General features: G+C 48.0%; 1 protein-coding gene across 1 annotated transcript in view; it reads left to right on the top strand.

Annotated features, from left to right (window-relative positions):
* Positions 1–21,390, top strand: part of LOC147725648 (dedicator of cytokinesis protein 2-like) — a 1,712,066-nt gene that overhangs the window by 798,634 nt on the left and 892,042 nt on the right. The window contains exon 25 of the mRNA XM_086964476.1: positions 1,824–3,330. Within this exon, the coding sequence (XP_086820602.1) occupies positions 1,824–3,330 (1,507 nt within the window). The remainder of the gene's footprint in view (positions 1–1,823; positions 3,331–21,390) is intronic.

Genomic DNA, 21,390 nt, shown 5'->3' on the forward strand with positions numbered 1-21,390 from the left:
GCCCTCAGGGTTTTCAGCCATTGAACCCTTAGGATCATCTCTTCAGCTGTTGCTGCTTTGAAGTGTCGTTCCCATTTTTGATCAACCTGATGGAGTTTTCAACTGTTGGCTTTACCGGTGCTTGTTTTAGAAAGTGCTTGTGCCCTGAAAGTCCTTGCATGCAAATGTTAATTTGTCCTGAGTACAACATCCCTCCTCTGCAAAGCCTAAAAATAAAACCTCTGCCTGTCCCTGCAGGCGCCGCCTTCCATTGCCGCGCTCCATTATCACTAAAATGCTCCCTTCGATGCCCACCGCCCCCTACAGACAAAGGAACCAAAACATGAACATGTCCAGTGGATTCTTGGAAATCAAACCTCCTGATAACTCAGAACATTGAGAGGACATATTGGCTGAACAAAGGCCACTGCTACGCCCCACGCACATGCTGACAGCTCTTCGGACACGCGTGCTATCTCATCTGGACTACGGCAAATCCATCTACAAGAGCATCCGATACACCCCCTCTGTCCACATGACCATCCATGACACCCCCTTTTTCCAGATGCCCATTCATGACACCCCCTGCTGTCTCCATGACCGTCCATGACACCCCCTCTGCCCACATGATCATCCATGACAGCACCTTTGTCCACATGACCATCCGTGACACCCTCTCTGTCTCCATGACCATCCGTAACACCCCCTCTGTCCACATGACCATCCATGACACCCCCTGCTGTCTCCATGACCATCCATGACACCCCCTCTGTCCACATGACCATCCATGACACCCCCTCTGTCCACATGACCATTCATGACACCCCCTTTGTCCACATGACGATCCATGACACCCCCTCTGTCAACATGACGATCCATGACACCCCCTCTGTCCACATGACCATCCGTGACGCCCCCTCTGTCCACATGACGATCCACGACACCCCCTCTGTCCACATGACCATCCGTGACACCCCCTCTGTCTACATGACGATCCATGACACCCCCTCTGTCCACATGACGATCCATGACACCCCCTCTGTCCACATGACCATCCGTGACACCCCCTTTGTCTACATGACGATCCGTGACACCCCCTCTGTCCACATGACGATCCATGACACCCCCTCTGTCCACATGACGATCCATGACACCCCCTCTGTCCACATGACCATCCGTGACACCCCCTCTGTCCACATGACGATCCACGACACCCCCTCTGTCCACATGACCATCCGTGACACCCCCTCTGTCTACATGACCATCCATGACACCCCCTCTGTCCACATGACGATCCATGACACCCCCTCTGTCCACATGACCATCCGTGACACCCCCTTTGTCTACATGACGATCCGTGACACCCCCTCTGTCCACATGACGATCCATGACACCCCCTCTGTCCACATGACGATCCATGACACCCCCTCTGTCCACATGACCATCCGTGACACCCCCTCTGTCCACATGACGATCCGTGACACCCCCTCTGTCCACATGACCATCCGTGACACCCCCTCTGTCTACATGACGATCCATGACACCCCCTCTGTCCACATGACGATCCATGACACCCCCTCTGTCCACATGACCATCCGTGACACCCCCTCTGTCCACATGACGATCCACGACACCCCCTCTGTCCACATGACCATCCGTGACACCCCCTCTGTCTACATGACCATCCATGACACCCCCTCTGTCCACATGACGATCCACGACACCCCCTCTGTCCACATGACCATCCGTGACACCCCCTTTGTCTACATGACGATCCATGACACCCCCTCTGTCCACATGACCATCCGTGACACCCCCTCTGTCTACATGACGATCCATGAAAGCCACTCTGTCCACATGACGATCCATGACACCCCCTCTGTCCACATGACCATCCGTGACACCCCCTCTGTCCACATGACGATCCACGACACCCCCTCTGTCCACATGACCATCCGTGACACCCCCTCTGTCTACATGACCATCCATGACACCCCCTCTGTCCACATGACGATCCACGACACCCCCTCTGTCCACATGACCATCCATGACACCCCCTTTGTCCACATGACGATCCATGACACCCCCTCTGTCAACATGACGATCCATGACACCCCCTCTGTCCACATGACCATCCGTGACACCCCCTCTGTCCACATGACGATCCACGACACCCCCTCTGTCCACATGACCATCCGTGACACCCCCTCTGTCTACATGACGATCCATGACACCCCCTCTGTCCACATGACGATCCATGACACCCCCTCTGTCCACATGACCATCCGTGACACCCCCTTTGTCTACATGACGATCCGTGACACCCCCTCTGTCCACATGACGATCCATGACACCCCCTCTGTCCACATGACGATCCATGACACCCCCTCTGTCCACATGACCATCCGTGACACCCCCTCTGTCCACATGACGATCCACGACACCCCCTCTGTCCACATGACCATCCGTGACACCCCCTCTGTCTACATGACGATCCATGACACCCCCTCTGTCCACATGACGATCCATGACACCCCCTCTGTCCACATGACGATCCATGACACCCCCTTTGTCTACATGACAATCCATGACACCCCCTCTGTCCACATGACGATCCATGACACCCCCTCTGTCCACATGACCATCCGTGACACCCCCTCTGTCCACATGACGATCCACGACACCCCCTCTGTCCACATGACCATCCGTGACACCCCCTCTGTCTACATGACCATCCATGACACCCCCTCTGTCCACATGACGATCCACGACACCCCCTCTGTCCACATGACCATCCGTGACACCCCCTTTGTCTACATGACGATCCATGACACCCCCTCTGTCCACATGACCATCCGTGACACCCCCTCTGTCTACATGACGATCCATGACAGCCACTCTGTCCACATGACGATCCATGACACCCTCTCTGTCCACATGACCATCTGTGACAACACCTCTGTCTACATGACGATACATGACACCCCCTCTGTCCACATGACCATCCGTGACACCCCCTCTGTCTACATGACAATCCATGACACCCACTCTGTCCACATGACGATCAATGACACCCCCTCTGTCCACATGACCATCTGTGACAACACCTCTGTCTACATGACGATCCATGACACCCCTTTTGTCCACATGACCATCCGTGACACCCCCTCTGTCTACATGACGATCCATGACAGCCACTCTGTCCACATGACGATCCATGACACCCCCTCTGTCCACATGACCATCTGTGACAACACCTCTGTCTACATGACGATACATGACACCCCCTCTGTCCACATGACCATCCGTGACACCCCCTCTGTCTACATGACCATCCATGACACCCCCACTGTCCACATGACCATCCATGACACCCCCCCCTGTCTACAGGAGCATCTGTGACACCCCCTCTGTCCACATGACCATCAGTGACACCCCCTCTGTCCACTTGACCATCCATGACACCCCCTCTGTCCACATGACCATCCATGACACCCCCTCTGTCTACAGGAGCATCTGTGACAGCCCCTGTTGGACTTGGCCCTTTTTGCAGGGTCATTCCTGAGCTTTTTGCCTTCCTCCTGGTATTTTTTCTGACTTGGTGTCGGTGTTTTTAGGATTCTGGACACTTTCACTGCTGTCCAGTGTAAAGTAGGTGTGCTCTCTATGGTAAACATGGCAAGATTGGTCTACACCTGTTTGGAGTATTTAATTTAACTGTCAGTCCCTTGTACAATGGTAACCCAGATACCCAGGGCCAGTAAATGAAAATGCTACTGGTGGGATTGCAGCGCTGCTTGCGCCACCCACCAAAGTAGCCTTCAAACCTTTCTCAGGCCTCTGCCATTGCAGGGCCAGTGCGCGCAGTTTACTGAAGCTGTGACGTGGCACCTAAAGTGGGTGCCACGTCTGTGACTCACCTTTTACTATATATCAGTCACCCCAAAGGTAGGCCCTAGCTAGCCCTATGGGCAGGGTGCGCTGTAGGTAAGAGGTAGGACATGTGCCTTAACCCCTTCCAAGTTCATGACGAGCTGGGTTCGTCATGGTGTAGCCTCCTCGCACGCTAATGACGAGCCCAGCTCGTCATGTAACATGGGTTTTTAAAAATCTCAGCATACGGCCGTAATTACAATAGCGCCCATGAGGTTAACTGTGTGACATGTCCTGGTAGTAACAAACAGCCATTTTTGTTTCTCACTACTGTGAGGCTGCCCTCTCATAGGAATGCATTGGGGATTCCCTGATATTTGTTTCAGTGGTAATTCCTGATATGAGAAGAGTTGCATGATCAAGTTTGGTATGTTTGGAATAGTGTTAATAAATGCTGCGTAATGGTGTACACAGATTTATTGTCACTATTTTAGAAATGCCACTTTTAGAAGTGGGCATTTCTGTGTGCTATGCATCTTTCTGCCTTCCTGTTGTGTATTACATGTCTGGTTCTGGAGTGACAGGGGCTGGGGAGGTGCAGTGGCTCCAGAGGGCTGGGTGAGTCAGCACTAGGCTGAATGGCCATCTGAATTTGGAGTGGTAGGAGGAGTAGCACATTGGCCTAAATAGGACTCTGCCTTCCTTCCACAATGCTGTCTCCACCCCCCTATGGTTTTTCTAGGGCCAGAACCTACACTAACAATGATGGCTGTAAATAAAATGTTAAGTGCCCCCCAGAACTGGTTTAGACCGGTCACAGAGCCCTATGCCAGAGCAGAACAAAGAAGACATGTAGGAAAAGTATTGGGGCTGTGACCCCATGTTTTGTGTGCTTACTTGGGACCTGCTGGGAGCTGAAGAACTGCTGGGCGCGAGGAGGAACCGCCACCCCCTTCTGCTGGGAGGCCCTGTGAGCTGGCCTGCCTGGGTCCAGCCCTGCCCAACCTGAAATCTATCGCAAGGGGGGGTGGCTGTTTTGTCTGTCTCCCCTCACTGATCAGGGTATAGTGGGCGCTGTGATCCGTCCCAGGAACTAAGAAGTAAGGAGGGTGCTGCCAATCACTGACAAAATATCGACCTAGAAAATATCGACTTACAGAGACATCAATGCTGAAATATCGAAAGCAAGAATATCGACATCCCATCTACAACATGGTAAGTACAAAAATATCGAAATAAAAATATAGATGTTAAAAATATCGATGTTAAAAATATATATTTTTTTCTGTAAAAATATAAATGTAAAATAAAGTAAATACCACTAATAAATAAAGTAAACATAGTTAAAATATCTAATAATGTTTAAAATTAATAAATAATACATAAATATTAATAATACATTAATTAAACATATACAGACAATTTATAATATATAATATATACTTACTTAATACGTTTTAATAATTATTTTAATAATGTATAAATTAATAACACATCATGAATTAAAAATACATTACAAACATAAAACAAAAACATAAATAAAAAGTAAATCATTATTATTAATTATTAAGTTAAAAAAATTGAAAATTCTTTCAATATTTTTAAAATTAATTATATACTACATTATCTAAAATTATACAAAACATATTAAATAGCTAAATAAATAAAAATACTATTCAAAACCCATAACTAAAAAAAATACAGTAATAAAAATGTTGAACTTAAAATTACCATTCCCACTCCAGAGAGTGCAACAGTAGAGAAACCATTGGATAGCGTCGAGGTAAACATTACTATTCCAACTCCAGAGAGTGCAACAGTAGGGAAAGCGTTGGATAGTGTAGGGGTAAAAAATTACTATTCCCACTCCTGAGAGTGCAACAGTAGGGAAAGTGTTGGATAGCGTATGGGTAAAAATTACTATTCTAACTCCAGAGAGTGCAACAGTAGGGAAAGTGTTAGATAGCGTAGGGGTCAAAATTACTATTCCCACTCCAGAGAGTGCAACAGTAGGGAAAGCGTTGGATAGCGTAGGGGTAAAAATTACTTTTCCCACTCTAGAGAGTGCAACAGTAGGGAAAGCGTTGGATAGCGTAGGGGTAAAAATGACTATTCTAACTCCAGAGAGTGCAACAGTAGGGAAAGCGTTGGATAGCCAGGGGTAAAAATTACAATTCCCACTCCAGAGAGTGCAACAGTAGGGAAAGCGTTGGATAGCGTAGGGGTAAAAATTACTATTCCCACTCCAGAGAGTGCAACAGTAGGGAAAGCGTTGGATAGCGTAGGGGTAGAAATTACTATTCTAACTCCAGGGAGTGCAGCAGTAGGGAAAGGGTTGGATAGCGTAGGGGTAAAAATTACTATTCCAACTCCAGAGAGTCCAACAGTAGGGAAAGCGTTGGATAGCGTAGGGGTAAAAATTACTATTCACAGTCCAATGAGTGCAACAGTAGGGAAAGCGTTGAATAGCGTAGGGGTAAAAATTACTATTCCAACTCCAGTGAGTGCAACAGTAGGTAAAGCGTTGGATAGCGTAGGGGTATAAATTACTATTCCAACTCCAGAGAGTGCAACAGTAGGGAAAGCGTTGGATAGTGTAGGGGTAAAAATTACTATTCCCACTCCAGAGAGTGCAACAGTAGGGAAAGCGTTGGATAGCGTAGGGGTAAAAATTACTATTCCTACTCCAGAGAGTGCATCAGTAGGGAAAGCGTTGGATAGCGTTGGGGTCAAAATTACTATTCCAACTCCAGAGAGTGCAACCGTAGGGAAAGTGTTGGATAGCATAGAAGTTAAATATAACATACTTATAAATAATTGTTGTAAATAAAATAATTAATAATTACATTTTTAAATAACTCTACATCATTTGCAAATACCCATTAATAATTATTGAATACATAATTACAATTGAATAATTATTTAACAATAAATAGCAATACATATTAATTAATAAATATTAGTTACTAAATAATAAATAATGAACACTAAAATATTTTTCAAAACAAAAAACATATTAATAATTAAAAACGATTTAAAATTAAAATATAGTAAACATTACATTTATTTTAAAAACAAAAAATATTTTAATGAAACAATAATTACCAATTAATAAAAAATAATTTCCAATTAATAAAAAGTAATTAACAATTACAAATCTTAATTACCAAATAAAAAAAGTAATTACCAATTAAACAAATGTAATAGCCAATTACAAAATGTAATTACCAATTACAAACATTAATTACAAAATAAAAAAAAGTAATTACCAATTAATAAGTAATTAAAAATAAAATAATTATCAATACCAATAAAAAAATCATTACTTAATTACAATTAAATTACTTCCCACCCAATTCCCCTATAAACCCACAACCCGCTACAGAACTTAAACGAAAAAATGTATTACATTTAATTTATAATTACTAAAAATTAATAATTAACTTACTATAATTGAATTATTTCCCACCCTATTCCCCTCTAAACCCACAACCCGCTCCAGTACTAAAACATAAAATTAAATGAAAAATAACATACCGAATCATACTGATTCGGTATGTAAGAACAGGCAAATGGGATGTATGTAATTTTACCGAAAAAAATTCCGAATTGGTAAGTTTCGGTAATTACCGATTCGGTAATTGCCATTCATTCCTATTGGCCTTGAGGCCCATAGGAATGAATGCCAATTACCGAATCGGTATTTACCGATTCGGTAAAAGGGGAAAACATTGAAGGGTAGCAGGGTGTCACTTTGACACCCTGTTGCACCCCTCAATTGGGTATGGGTGCACATGTTGCAGCCATACATGCCCTAAGGGCATGTATGGCTGCAACATGCCACTGTTGGAAAAGCAAAAAAAAATGCTTTTTCAGAGGTTTTCATTATTTACCACCAACTTGTAGTTGGTGGTAAATAACGAATCCTAAAAGGGGAAAAGCACTCATTTGAGTGCTCCCTACATAGCAAAATCGGTAATTTACCGATTCGGTATTTTAAGGAATCGGGAATTTACCGATTCCTTAAAATACCGATTCGGTAAATTACCGAATCAGTAAAATGCCCACCTACATCTCATTTTCCAAATACCGGTCGGTAACAGCCGAAATTACCGAATTTCGGCGGTTACCGACCGGTATTTGCCTACCGTCATCTGGCCCTAAATGGTGAACGGAGGCGGGAGCATTGGGCTGTCAGTCATTTGGCGTCATCTGGTGACATTCTTGGGTTAGGAAGTGAGCTAGGTATTCATGCTTTTAATGTGCAAGGAGCAGTGTATTCTGGTTCTGTCTAGTGATACCTTTAGGCCACTGTAGGGAGAAGCCTTATGGCCTCACCACAAATGTCCACAAGAGGGCGTCAGATTGTCAACAATTGGAAAGCAATTGCGAAAGGATAGTATTGCACGGGGCTCTGTAGATCTGTTGTTCTGTGATTTTCTACCAGACCCTATCTAAATGTAAATGAAACAGAGACTCCGTAACCTGGCCTGCAGACCCTGTGCGATGCGTGAATTTCACAGCAGGCTCCCCCCGTACAGGCCCTTTACGCCCCCCTTTTGATGTATTTCGATGTTTATGATATGAATCTGCGGAGGTGCTTGTTCAGCACTCTCGTGCTCGCCTGGCAGCAGAACATGCTTTCCAAGCTCTTTTCAAGCACTTGAATATTCCTCAATGCTGATGTAGTGGTAGAAGGAGGAGACGGGCCTAGCAGCTCGAAACCCTGCCGTGGCGCTAGTCTCAACATTGCGTGATTGTGGAAAATCGCCTAGAGCCTGATTTAGATCTTGGCAGACGAGTTACTCGGCATAACGGCGACGGATATTCTATCCGCCAAAATATTTATTGCATAGGATATAATTTCATTGATTTGAATGATTTGATTTGTATATTTATACGGCACACGAATTCCCGGAGGCTTCTTGGCGCTAAAGTCCAACGAGCAGAGGATTACTGATATGGGATTTATATTTCAGCAGACAGGATATACATCACCGTTGTGATGGAGTAACCCGTCCGTCGAGCTCTAACTCAGCCCTTAATGTCCCTGCTCCCACCAAATGTGAGTATAATGTACTTGTTTAACCCCCCACTTGATGTACATGAGCTTGTAGGTCACCTAATGTACAGTGCTCTGTTGTCTCAAAGCTAGCTTTGTGCCATATAAATACCACACACATAGATCTGTTTTACGCCTACAGGGCGTGGCCTCAGATGCCATTGGGCTCCTCACTGTAGTAAGGGTTCAGGGCAAACCAGCTATCGGACCCGCACTCAGTCAGTAGCCTCCTCCTTATCTCCCAGCAGGAATGAACCCTCCCTCGCAATAAGAGCTTTTCTGTCACTCATGCGCCTGCGCAACGCAGCTTCACTGCACCAGCAGACCTGTGCAATCAATACCTGATTGGATACATGCTTCCGAACCCTATGATGTTCCGCCCAATTAACATCTCCATCCCAACTCAAGGCAACGTGGCAAGAGTGGGAGTTCTATTGAGCAGCCAATGACGTTGACCCGCAAAGAGTATTTTTTTATTGTGTAAGTATTGCAAAGACCTTTAGGGCATTTTGCTATCTGCGAAGCTTGCAGAGCCTTTGCGACTTTCACATAAAAATCCTCACTTTTGCTACAATGTATGGAGCATATATTAACCCTGGGCCGAGATCGCGGAGTTGCACTACGCAGAGTGCAAAAAAAACTCAGCCGCACTACGTGGAGCTCTGCGAGCAGCAAAGTACAGTAGAAAAATGCTGTTCGCAGTGATTGCACAGTGCCGGATGCTTGTCCGCACTGTGCAATCAATGCGAACAGCACCATGCACAGCCCGAGCTTATCTTTTCTGCTGCTCAAGTATATTTTTACTTGAGCGGCAGCTTTCTCAACACAAACAGGCAGTTTCCCAACGCGAGTGGTCGCGAGCATACACAACCACTCGCAATGAGAAATCTGACCCTTCCCCCCGTGTTGAGATATTCTCTGGGAGGTTTGTTTCCCATGCTCGCGCTCACCAACTTGATGTTGGCGATCGCGAACAAGGAAAAATATAGCGGGGAGGTGGATTCTTCTAGTTCACGTTTGCTAACTTGACATTGGTGAACGCGAGCGAGGAAATAAACTCTGTGAGCAGCGCACAGCGGATTTTTGGGGAACTCCGCGAGCCGAGCGGAGTTCACCACCCAGGCCTAGCATATGTATCTATTGCATAATAGCAAGATGCTTCTGCATAAGATGTAGATATGAAGTGCTCAGAATACACGAGAGCTAGTGAAACCCCACTGGTGATCGCTGTTCACATCAGATAAGACTGTCACCAACGGATAGCACACTGTGATGAGCAGTGGAGACAGACAGGGGCTCAGGAACAAGACAGAGTGAACTTGGTCAATCTCCTGGGCTCGCCTTCCATCCTCGACCCCTCCCAGGCTTCGGACCACAGGTGGTTTCGGAGTTTGTGACCCGGCAAAGATTCTGAATTTTACACTTTGCGAAGTGTCTAGGTGTAAGCCATGCCATAGACCTAGCTAACTTTTCTGTGCTTTGCGATTCAATTTCCAGTTCTTTGTGAGAACAATTTCAATCTACTCAAACACATCCATGACGGAAAATGTTTGCAGACTTCCTCGCTTCAGATTTACCTTTGCCAGAGTTCTTTTATATGTCAAAGGGATGCAGAATTGTTCTCTGCAACCTCAAAGCCTGATATGTATACAATACCTCAAAAGTCGCCATGTCCAGCCAATGTGGGAAGGCATGAATGGCAACTTTGTGAAATTGCAAAGATTACTACTGAAGTTTGTGACGTTTGTGAGTAAACAACCTCTACACCTTTGTGACTCCTACTTCTAACTCTCACCCCCTGCTTCTAACAGACGAACAACAAGAGCTGATGGAACCAGGTGCAGTGCGCTACGTGAAAACCCTGTAAATAACATAACATTTATGTTACGATTCTATGTTGGCCAACCCTTCTTGCAGTATTCACCCAGAAACCTTCATCAGAGTCGGCCACGATAAGTGGGCATGTGCTAACAGGACATGAAGCAACGGGAGGGAAGCACATGGAGAGAGAAGAACGTGGAGGGGAAAATCTAATGGACGAGAGAGAGCATGTTGTGGAGTTGGCGGTCGAGCACCCGCATGAGAAAGCAATGAGGGGGTGAAACGCATGAGCGTTAGCGTGTCACAGGGGGCGGGGGCGGGTAAAACAGCATGGGGATTTCTCGATGGTAGTAGGTGCTCTGGGGTTCTTGGAGTCCTTGAAGGTTCAGGACGACACAGCAGCAGCGATTGTCAAGTCCTGGGAGCAGCCGGCATGGTTTGGAGCCTTTGTCTGCTAAAGCAGGGCTTCAGTTCTCGTGCATCAGGGCTTCTTTGTCCCGATCTTCTTTGGACCGATGAATCTGCGGTTCAGGTCTCTGGGAGCCATCTAAATACTGAATTTAGGGGTGTTACAAAGGGAGACAGTTATTAGCCAATGGACTATCTACCTTTAGAGTGTGAACACCCTCTAGTGACCACTTCCTGTGGGAAGAGGCACTATCCTCTCCCTGATTGGAGGTTTTCTCACCCTCTCAGCATGGTGGAATTTCAGGAGAGGGGTTCCCCTTGCCCGCTCCATCCTAGTGGTGGTGCACACTGAGGGGGGACCCTCCTCATCTAACTAATTTTCCCACCTTTCCTCCTGCCAAAGGTGGGGCAGGAAGAGGGCTTGGCCTCCCCCAATGTCTAGAGGTTCCTGGGTTGGATTTTAAAGGTGGCATTGCCTTTAAATCTTTTATTCTGGAATGGCCATCCTGTCAAGGAGGAGGTGTGAAACACCCCACCCAGAGCAGGTATTGTTTTTGTCCTCTGAGAATGCTGGCTCAAACCCCATGAGTTCAGAAACATGTCTGGGGGGTGGCAGACTGGTGAAAACTGTCCAAGACTTCTCTAGTTTTTGGTTAGGTCTCACGGGACCCTCTAAAAGGGGCTTCTGGGGGCGTGGCCAAGATGGTGGTGTGAGCAGATGTGAAGCTCCACCGCTCCCGCCGACGGCCAGCTTACAGCACCGGTTTCGGCCGTTTACGGGTCCGCTGACCCTAGCATGAGAGCAGTCCTAGTCCGGGGAATAGACTGTCCGGTCCGAGCGGACAAGTAGCGGTTCCGGTGAGCAAGGTCCGGGCGAGGCTGAGCAAGTGGCCGGGAGCGCGCCCATCCCCCCGGGTTTGAGCAAGGAGGCCTGGTGTTTCCTGGCGGGAGAAGGTCCCACCGAGCGGCAAGCCGACGGCCATGAGATGGAGCCCGGGGCAGAGGGGACCACTGGAGGCCCAACGGCGCTCCTGAGGGGATAGTAGTTGGCTGCAACCAGGGGCTGTGCATGTGGTGAGCGGGAAGAACTCATTCAATGTACGAAGGAGTTGGAGCAACTGCACCAACAAACAGGGGCCCGCGCATTTGGAGGCAGCTTAAAGCAGTGCAGCAACAATTGGCAGCTATCGATCAGGACAGGGTGGAATTTGCGGCGCTGAGACTTCGACATGCCTTTTATAAGGGTGGGGATAGGTGTGAACGATTGCTAGCTCACAAATTGCGTGAAGCACGAAAGCAGCAAACAGTTCAGGAAATTTTTCGACCAGACGGCAGGTGCGTCTCGGACGACCCTGGTATCGCGAGTGCTTTTAGTGAATTTTACACCGACTTCTACACCAGTTCCCCCCTGAAGGACTCGGTTGGGTAGGCCTTCCTTGACTCCGTCCTGTTACCTACCCTCACGAAGGAGCAGGCTGAGCATCTAGTTATCTCTGCCATCTCGCGCCTCAAGGTTGCCAAAACGCCTGGCCCGGATGGTTTACCGGCGTTTTTTTTATAAGACCTTCTGTGCACAGGTCACCGCCCTCCTTACGTGCCTTTTTAATACCTTCTCAGAGCCCGGAGCGATACCAGGAGACCTCTTACAGGCCTCCATAGCCGTCATCCCTAAGCCGGGGAAAGATAGGTCGCAATGTATTGCATACCGCCCCATCTTGCTCCTTAATGAGGATCTTAAGTTATACACGGGGATACTGTGGGCCCGGCTCGCGCCACATATGGGAGGCTTAGTTTACCCGGACCAAGCAGGATTCATCCCGGAGCGGCAAACTTCGGATAACACTAAGCAGGCACTGCATCTTATCGAAAAAGCGACCCGAACGAGTGGAGAATTTTTTATGTTAGCTATTGACACTGAAAAAGCGTTTGATAGGGTGCATTGTCCCAATCTAGAGAAAGTCCTGGAGAAAGTGGGTTTGGGTGCAAAGTTCCGCACATATGTGCTGAACTGTTACAAGTTCCAGATGGCTGCATTTCGCGTTAACGGGCACATGTCCCCCGGTTCCCCATTGAGAGAGGCACGAGGCAGGGGTGCCCTCTGTCACCCCTCCTTTTCGCCCTTTACATGGAGCCCTTGGCACAGAGGCTGCGGCTCAACCCATAGGTGACGGGGATCAAATTTGGGGGCTATGTCCACACAATCAGCCTCTACGCTGACGATGTCCTGATCTCACTGGCTAACCCACGAGAATCATTGCCTGCCTGCCTTGCGGATTTAGAACTCTTTGCACAAAGTTCCGGCTTCAAAGTTAATATGAGCAAGTCAGTGGCTTTTGACCTGTCTCTGGAAAAGTCTACTCGAGAACACCTACAGAGCTCATTCCCCATTCAATGAGCGACAGGGGCTATTCCGTACCTGGGGATTCAATTGGCTCCCTCGCTTACAGACACGGTTAACATTAACTATGCCCTGCTGCGACAGAAAAAAAGGCGGGAATTGGGGCGGTGTAAACACTACCCTTTATCATGGTTGGGCAAGATAGCTGTGGTCAAAATGACCGTTCTCCCTAAGATTTTATACTTGTTCCGCACTATCTCTCTCCGCCCGCCGATGGGTTGAATACAGCAAACTCAATCGGAATTGGCCCAGTTCATATGGAATGGGCGAAAGCCGCGTCTAAAGCTGAGGCTGGCGACGCTCCCGCCGGAGGGGAGGGAGGGACTTGGAATACCGGACCTTATGTTTCACTTCCAAGCAGCTCAACTACGTCTCCTAGTGGAGTGGAGTAGATGGGAGTCCGAGAAGCATTGGTTATTTCAAGATCAAGCGGTAGCCGGCCGACCCCTACAGGAAATTCCATTTCTCCGAAAGCAGCATAGGCACTCCTAATATTTATGCATCTTACATTACAAGGGTTCCCATGGAGGTTTGGGACCAAACTAACCTCAAACACGAACGTACCATTTTTTTGCCCCCACTTACCCCCTTGATGGATAACCCCGACTTCACGCCAGGTACAAATTCGGTGGCTTATGCGGGGTGCCCAACGGCTGGTTGTCGGTACCTCTTCCACATGTATTCAACGGAGGGAGTGATCCCTTTTACCCAGTTTCGGCAAGCATATGAGATGCCGGAGTCTGAGAGGCTATGTTACCTCCAAGTGCGACATTGGGCACTTAGTGAGCATGTGCGCATCCGGTGGCTGATAGACACCTTCTGCCCTATGAACATTGGCTAATTCCACGTACAACAGATAAAAAACGAATCTCAGATTCATATAAAATGCTGCTGGCTAGGTATGCTCACGCCTACAGTGCGGGTAAGGCGCATTGGGAGAAAGAGCTAGGCAGGACGCTTAGCCATAAAAAATGGGAGGGAGTATATTATAGAGCGAGGCACTCAGCGTATCACATGGGGCTTACTGACACTCTCACTAAGATCGCAACATACTGGCACTACACCCCGAGCGCCTTCACGCAATAGATCACACCAAAAGGCGACATGCTGGCAGGGTTGCGGTCGGGTGGGTACACTGGTCCACTTACGCTGGGATTGTGGGCACCTTCAAGCTAACTGGAAGCAAATATTAGATGAGATAGATATACGCATCTTGAGACAGAGATTCCACGCCTTCCCTCATATGTCCTCCTGGGTCTCCCGAATCCCTTAACATACCCACTACGCTCCCGCAGAGGTCGCTTGATTGCTATAGCGCTGGGCTCTGCAATGCAGAATATACTTACACAGTGGCGAACCGCACATATCCCCACATTCAATGGCTGGCTTCATCGCTAATGGCATGTGCTTGGAATGGAGAAGCTTTCGCTGACTTTGGTCGGGGAGGGTCCAGATATGTAGAGCTGTGGCAGCCCTCTCTGATCCCGAACATCCGAAGGCGGACTGAGAGTGGCAAAGGTACGGACATTATAAACGGTGGACTTGGAACACGGGTGGGGTGGGAGGCATTTAGTTGGTCTTATCTTTTTTTCTTCTGTTACGTCATGATGTTAGCACAGCCTACTTAGAAGCAGCTCGAATTTGCATTCGCACTGTCGGATTTCATGATTCACTTTTCCCCCCTGTCTGTGTTGTATGGAGATAATGTGACGGCTGCAATGGGTGATATTGTTTCATGTGTGCTGCAATCTTCAATAAAAAGATTTAATGCTAAAAGGGGCTCCTGTGCGAGGTTTTTAATAAACCCAACACTGGCATCAGTGGGGATTTATTAAGACAATATGTTTAGTACCAAACACCTTAGGGTACAGTGAAGCCATCATGGGGCGGGGACACGCGTGTTGACGAGGATCCAGCCCGTCCACACTTCATGGCGTCCCTGTTCACCTACAGCATCATAGAATGGACTGGACATTGTAGGGGAATATCTGCTCCTGCTGATATGCCCTCACACAGGATATTGGGCACCCTGCCTTAGGGCTAAAGGACTGCAGTAGGGGTGACCTACCTGTACCGTATGCAGTGTGTGTGAGCCATGGCACACAGGGCTGTGTGCCGCGTCAACTCTTCGGATTTCTCTGCCCCAAGACATGCATCCTGCAGTGGCGGAGTGCATAGCCTTGTAGCGGGGGCCCTGGGGTGGCACAATCAGCGCTGCAGCCCCAGAGAACCCACTTCAGTACCCATGCCCTAGGTACCAGGGGTACCACGTATAGGGACTTAACAGGGACAGCTAAAGTTGTGTCAATCGTGGTACAGTGTTTTGGGAAAGAGATCCCGCGCTGGCGCCTTTTCCTCCGCAGTTGTGTGTTTTCTCGCGAGTTGTAACAGGCGGTTCACACAGTCCGCCCCCGCCTGACATTTAAGCAACTTCATTGCTCATCGCAAACTCTGCTGCTAATTATCCGAGTGTCAAAGAGGATGTGAAAAGTGGCTCTTTTTATACCTACAATGAAACCAGATATAAAAATAGTTTGGGAACTAATAATTTAATTAAGATGGTGGTTTCAGGGAGCACCATGGCCTCTCATGACTGTTGCCATGGCAAAAGGATCAGGGTGATGAGGAGGAAGGAACCTCAGATGCCTCTGAGTAGAATCCCTCTCCTTGACGCTGCTGACGAACAGGGTCCCCCTTGCATTATGTTTACATTTTCAAACGTGACTAATCTTTGCACAACAATATTCTGGGGCCAGATGCTTGCAGTGCTAGTACATCTGTGACAGTGTGTTCGTCACAGGCCCTTTTATATGTAGTGAGTGTTGGGTTTCCTGCTTCATTTGTGCCGTTTCTAAGACCTGTAAATATCAGGCATTAATATTGGCCTAATGAATAGTGCGCAAGGTTCCGAAGCCAGAAGGATGGGGCCAAATGAGAGGTTTACAGCTAAAAGCTGACGTCACCAGCAAGTGCTAACGTAATGAGCTATTTGACCAGAGACACATTGATTTTCTCCATTCATTTAATATGAATTAAAAGATCACATTGGTTATTAATTATGTGACCTCTTTAAAGAGCACTGCATCACAATACATTGACCGTCCACAAACCTGTTTCCTCTCCTGGTACCAGTTGACCATATGCCGCTGCCTTTTGACAACGTACAGCGCCCCTTGTTTTTTTTACACATGTCGCTCCACTGCTTTTTGTCTACATATGGCGCTCCACTGCCTTTTGTCTATGTATGGCACTCCACTGCCTTATTGCTATGTATGGCACTACACTTCCCTTTGACTACGTATGGCGCTCCACTGCCTTAGTGCTATGTATGACCCTCCGCTGCCTTTTGTCTATGTATGGCGCTCCGCTGCCTTTTGTCTACGTATGACACTCCGCTGCCTTTTATCTACGTATGGCACTCCACTGCCTTAGTGCTATGTATGGCACTCCGTTGCCTTTTATCTATGTATGACGCTCTGTTGCCTTTTATCTATGTATGGCACTCCACTGCCTTATTGCTATGTATGGTGCTCCATTGCCTTTTAATCTATGTATGGCGCTCCGCTGCCTTTTGTCTACGTATGACACTCCGCTGCCTTTTATCTACGTATGGCACTCCACTGCCTTAGTGCTATGTATGGCACTCCGTTGCCTTTTATCTATGTATGACGCTCTGTTGCCTTTTATCTATGTATGGCACTCCACTGCCTTATTGCTATGTATGGTGCTCCATTGCCTTTTAATCTATGTATGGTGCTCCACTGCCTTTTGACTACGTATGGTGCTCCACTGCCTTAGTGCTATGTATGGCGCTCTGCTGCCTTTTGTCTACGTATGGCGCTCCGCTGCCTTTTGTCTATGTATGGCGCTCCGCTGCCTTAGTGCTATGTATGGTGCTCCACTGCCTTTTATCTATGTATGGCGATCTGTTGCCTTTTATCTATGTATGGCACTCCACTGCCTTATTGCTATGTATGGTGCTCCATTGCCTTTTAATCTATGTATGGCGCTCCGCTGCCTTTTGTCTACGTATGACACTCCGCTGCCTTTTATCTACGTATGGCACTCCACTGCCTTAGTGCTATGTATGGCACTCCGTTGCCTTTTATCTATGTATGACGCTCTGTTGCCTTTTATCTATGTATGGCACTCCACTGCCTTATTGCTATGTATGGCACTCCGTTGCCTTTTATCTATGTATGACGCTCTGTTGCCTTTTATCTATGTATGGCACTCCACTGCCTTATTGCTATGTATGGTGCTCCATTGCCTTTTAATCTATGTATGGTGCTCCACTGCCTTTTGACTACGTATGGTGCTCCACTGCCTTAGTGCTATGTATGGCGCTCTGCTGCCTTTTGTCTACGTATGGCGCTCCGCTGCCTTTTGTCTATGTATGGCGCTCCGCTGCCTTAGTGCTATGTATGGTGCTCCACTGCCTTTTATCTATGTATGGCGATCTGTTGCCTTTTATCTATGTATGGCACTCCACTGCCTTATTGCTATGTATGGTGCTCCATTGCCTTTTAATCTATGTATGGCGCTCCGCTGCCTTTTGTCTACGTATGACACTCCGCTGCCTTTTATCTACGTATGGCACTCCACTGCCTTAGTGCTATGTATGGCACTCCGTTGCCTTTTATCTATGTATGACGCTCTGTTGCCTTTTATCTATGTATGGCACTCCACTGCCTTATTGCTATGTATGGTGCTCCATTGCCTTTTAATCTATGTATGGTGCTCCACTGCCTTTTGACTACGTATGGTGCTCCACTGCCTTAGTGCTATGTATGGCGCTCTGCTGCCTTTTGTCTACGTATGGCGCTCCGCTGCCTTTTGTCTATGTATGGCGCTCCGCTGCCTTAGTGCTATGTATGGTGCTCCACTGCCTTTTATCTATGTATGGCGATCTGTTGCCTTTTATCTATGTATGGCGCTCCACTGCCTTATTGCTATGTATGGAGCTCCATTGCCTTTTAATCTATGTATGGTGCTCCACTGCCTTTTTTCTACGTATGGCGCTCTGCTGCCTTTTGTCTATGTATGGCGTTCCGCTGCCTTTTTTGTATGTAGGGTGCTCCACTGCCCATTGTCTACATTTGGGGCTCCGTTGCCTTTTGGCTATCTACGGAGCGCTGCTGCCTTTTGTCAACATATGCCGCTCCACTGCTTTTTCGCTTTGTACGGCATCCGGTGGTTTTTTAGCCATGTATGGCAATCTGCTGCATGTACCTCGCTCCGCTGCCTTTTGTTTACATCTGACACCCCACTGCCTCAGTGCTACGTATGAGGCTCCACTACCTTAGAACTACATATGGCGCCCTGCTGCCCTTTGTCTACGTATGGCGCTCCGCTGCACTTTGTCTACTTATGGCGCTCCACTGCCTTTTGTCTACGTATGGTGCTCCACTGCCTGTTGTCTACGTATGTCGCTCGCCTGCCTTTCGTCTATGTATGGTGCTTCTCTGCTTTTTGTCTGCGTATGGCGCTCTGCTGTCCTTTGTCTACATATGACGGTCCTCTGCCTCTTGTCCACGTAAGGCGCTCCGCTGCCCTAGTGCTATGTATGCTAAAGACACAAAATGGGAGGATTTTTTCCGGTCCAGGGAGGACCTGGCTTGGCAGTTTGGACTGGACTATTCCCATGAGGCGCAGGGTCACAACTGATTTGCGTATGGCCAGGTCTAAACTGGGTGGCATGGGGAGCAAAGGAATGATGGATTCAACCCAGATCTCTTAACTGGGGGTAAATGTTTGATTTGTTCTGCATTCCGTCCATCAAATGTTCTTTTTTCATTAGTGCTATTTCCACTGCCTTTTGTGTACATATGGGTCTCTGTTGCCTTTTGGCTACCTACTCCGCTGCCTTTTGTCAACATGTGCCTCTCCGCTTCCTTTTATCTACGTATAGTGCCCCACTGCCTTAGTGCTATTTATGGCTATATAAATACCACAGACATACGTACATTAGTTTAATATAGTTAGACTGAAATATGTTTATTCTACTAAGAAAGGCCTGAGCACATTGTTTTTTTAACCAAATTGTTTTGCTACCTAGATTTTTCTACAAAACACCGAACACTAAATGAACCAGGCCATTTGGAGACTGCGGTGACAAGTGACCGACCACCGCTGCACCCTTCATGCGGCTGCCACGCTTGACCACATCACTCTGGCTGTCCATGAAGGTCTTGGAAACCAGCCGGTATTACCTGGAAAAGCTCCACTCTGAGCACCTAATGGTCATGTCCATCACCTGGTCAAAACTACCATTGGAATGGCCAACAGCCTCCATCTTGAATTTCCAATCTTGCAAAGCAAAACAACACTATATCAGTCTTTTCTGGTACTGTCCCAAGAGTCTGGAACTAATTGCCACTCACCAGCAGGAAACACTTCCTACAGTACCTGCAACAAAGACCTGCACAACCTCCTTCCTCACTTTCTTGGAACATACACGGCTCCAGTTCAGCTCAGATCTTGCACAGAGGACATTAAAGGCCAAATGCTTCCTATAGTGTCCACAGAGAAATGGATTGCATACCTCGCGGTGTGAGCACGTGCAGATAATTACCATTCTGGAATGCCCATCCCCTACTTATGCACTGGGATCTCACATAGGTAAGAGGATATTAGACTCACCCATCTCGCTGGGCTTCCTTCTTCTCCAGATCTTGGATGACGTCCAGAAGAACCTTGATGGTCTGTTGGCTTGTTTCGAGCACCCCTTCCAGGGCCTGGAGCCGGGCAGACACATCCCCCTTGTAGTGCTGCCTACCCTGGTTGGGACCTGCATCTCTGTTCACGCTCAGGCACCCTGCCCTTTCCCGGCGTCCCTGAGATAATAGATCCCTGTCCTCCTTGGCCAAGTCCACTCGGCCCTTGGCAGCGGCTACCAGTTCCAACAAGTCCTGAACTTGACGGAGAGTCTGTGATGGATCCACTGTCAATCCAGCCTCCCCTGCTGGGTTGGCCAATGAGATTGCTGGGTCTGCAGAGTCACTTGCAGCCTCTGTGTGTGCTGGCGGGGGGTCCCGAGTCCTCACGGTGTAGTATTCCTCAAGTGGATCCTCAATGTGAGACGGGGAACGAGAGCTGAAACTTAGAGCACCAGCGTCAGTATGAAGAGAGGGTGAGGACCGAGCTGACAGTTCCTGCTGCTGACCTGGCTCTGAGGCGCTAGACAGTGGCTTATTGCTGCTGTCTGTGCTCAGTGCTCTCTCCTCTCTTTGACCCACAGGACCCAGGTCTTTCTTGACATTGAACAAAGGCGGCTGTCGTGGTGTAGCAGAGATATTTTCTGGGATTTGAGTCAATTCTCGCTGGCAAGTTGCAGCAGATATGGCTAGATCAGGGCTGTTGTTGTGCGGGGTGGTGATTGCTTGCCTTGTAGGAGCTGTTGAAGGACTCTCATCAACAGGTGACGTGTGTGGCACGGCAGGACGGTCGCTCGCAGAGCTGTGGTCTTGAGGCTTGGGCATGCCTAGAGTTCTGGCAGAGTTGTGTGGTGGCTGATGAGTCAGTGTTGAGTCTCTGGGAATGGCATCCTGAGATGTCTGGGTGGGAGGCAGAGGTTCAGTACAGTTCCGAACCGTTCCCAGGACCAAAGGAAGGATACTCTGCTGAGAATTGCAAGGACAGCTAGACGGCGAATCCGTTGTGAGAGTGGATGGTGTTTCCGAAGAACGAGTGTCCATTCTTTTGGAGTCTCTACTACAAGGAGACTTCGTGTCACAGTCTTTTGCTTCAGAACTTGGCTTCACGCGTGACTCTGCTTCTCCTCTCCTCTCATGTGGGATCCATTGAGGGGATAAGTTTCCATCATCCTTTGAGTCCACCAGTTCCATCT

Source organism: Lissotriton vulgaris, chromosome 3_2 (assembly GCF_964263255.1).
Source record: "Lissotriton vulgaris chromosome 3_2, aLisVul1.2, whole genome shotgun sequence".
Lineage (NCBI taxonomy): Eukaryota > Metazoa > Chordata > Amphibia > Caudata > Salamandridae > Lissotriton > Lissotriton vulgaris.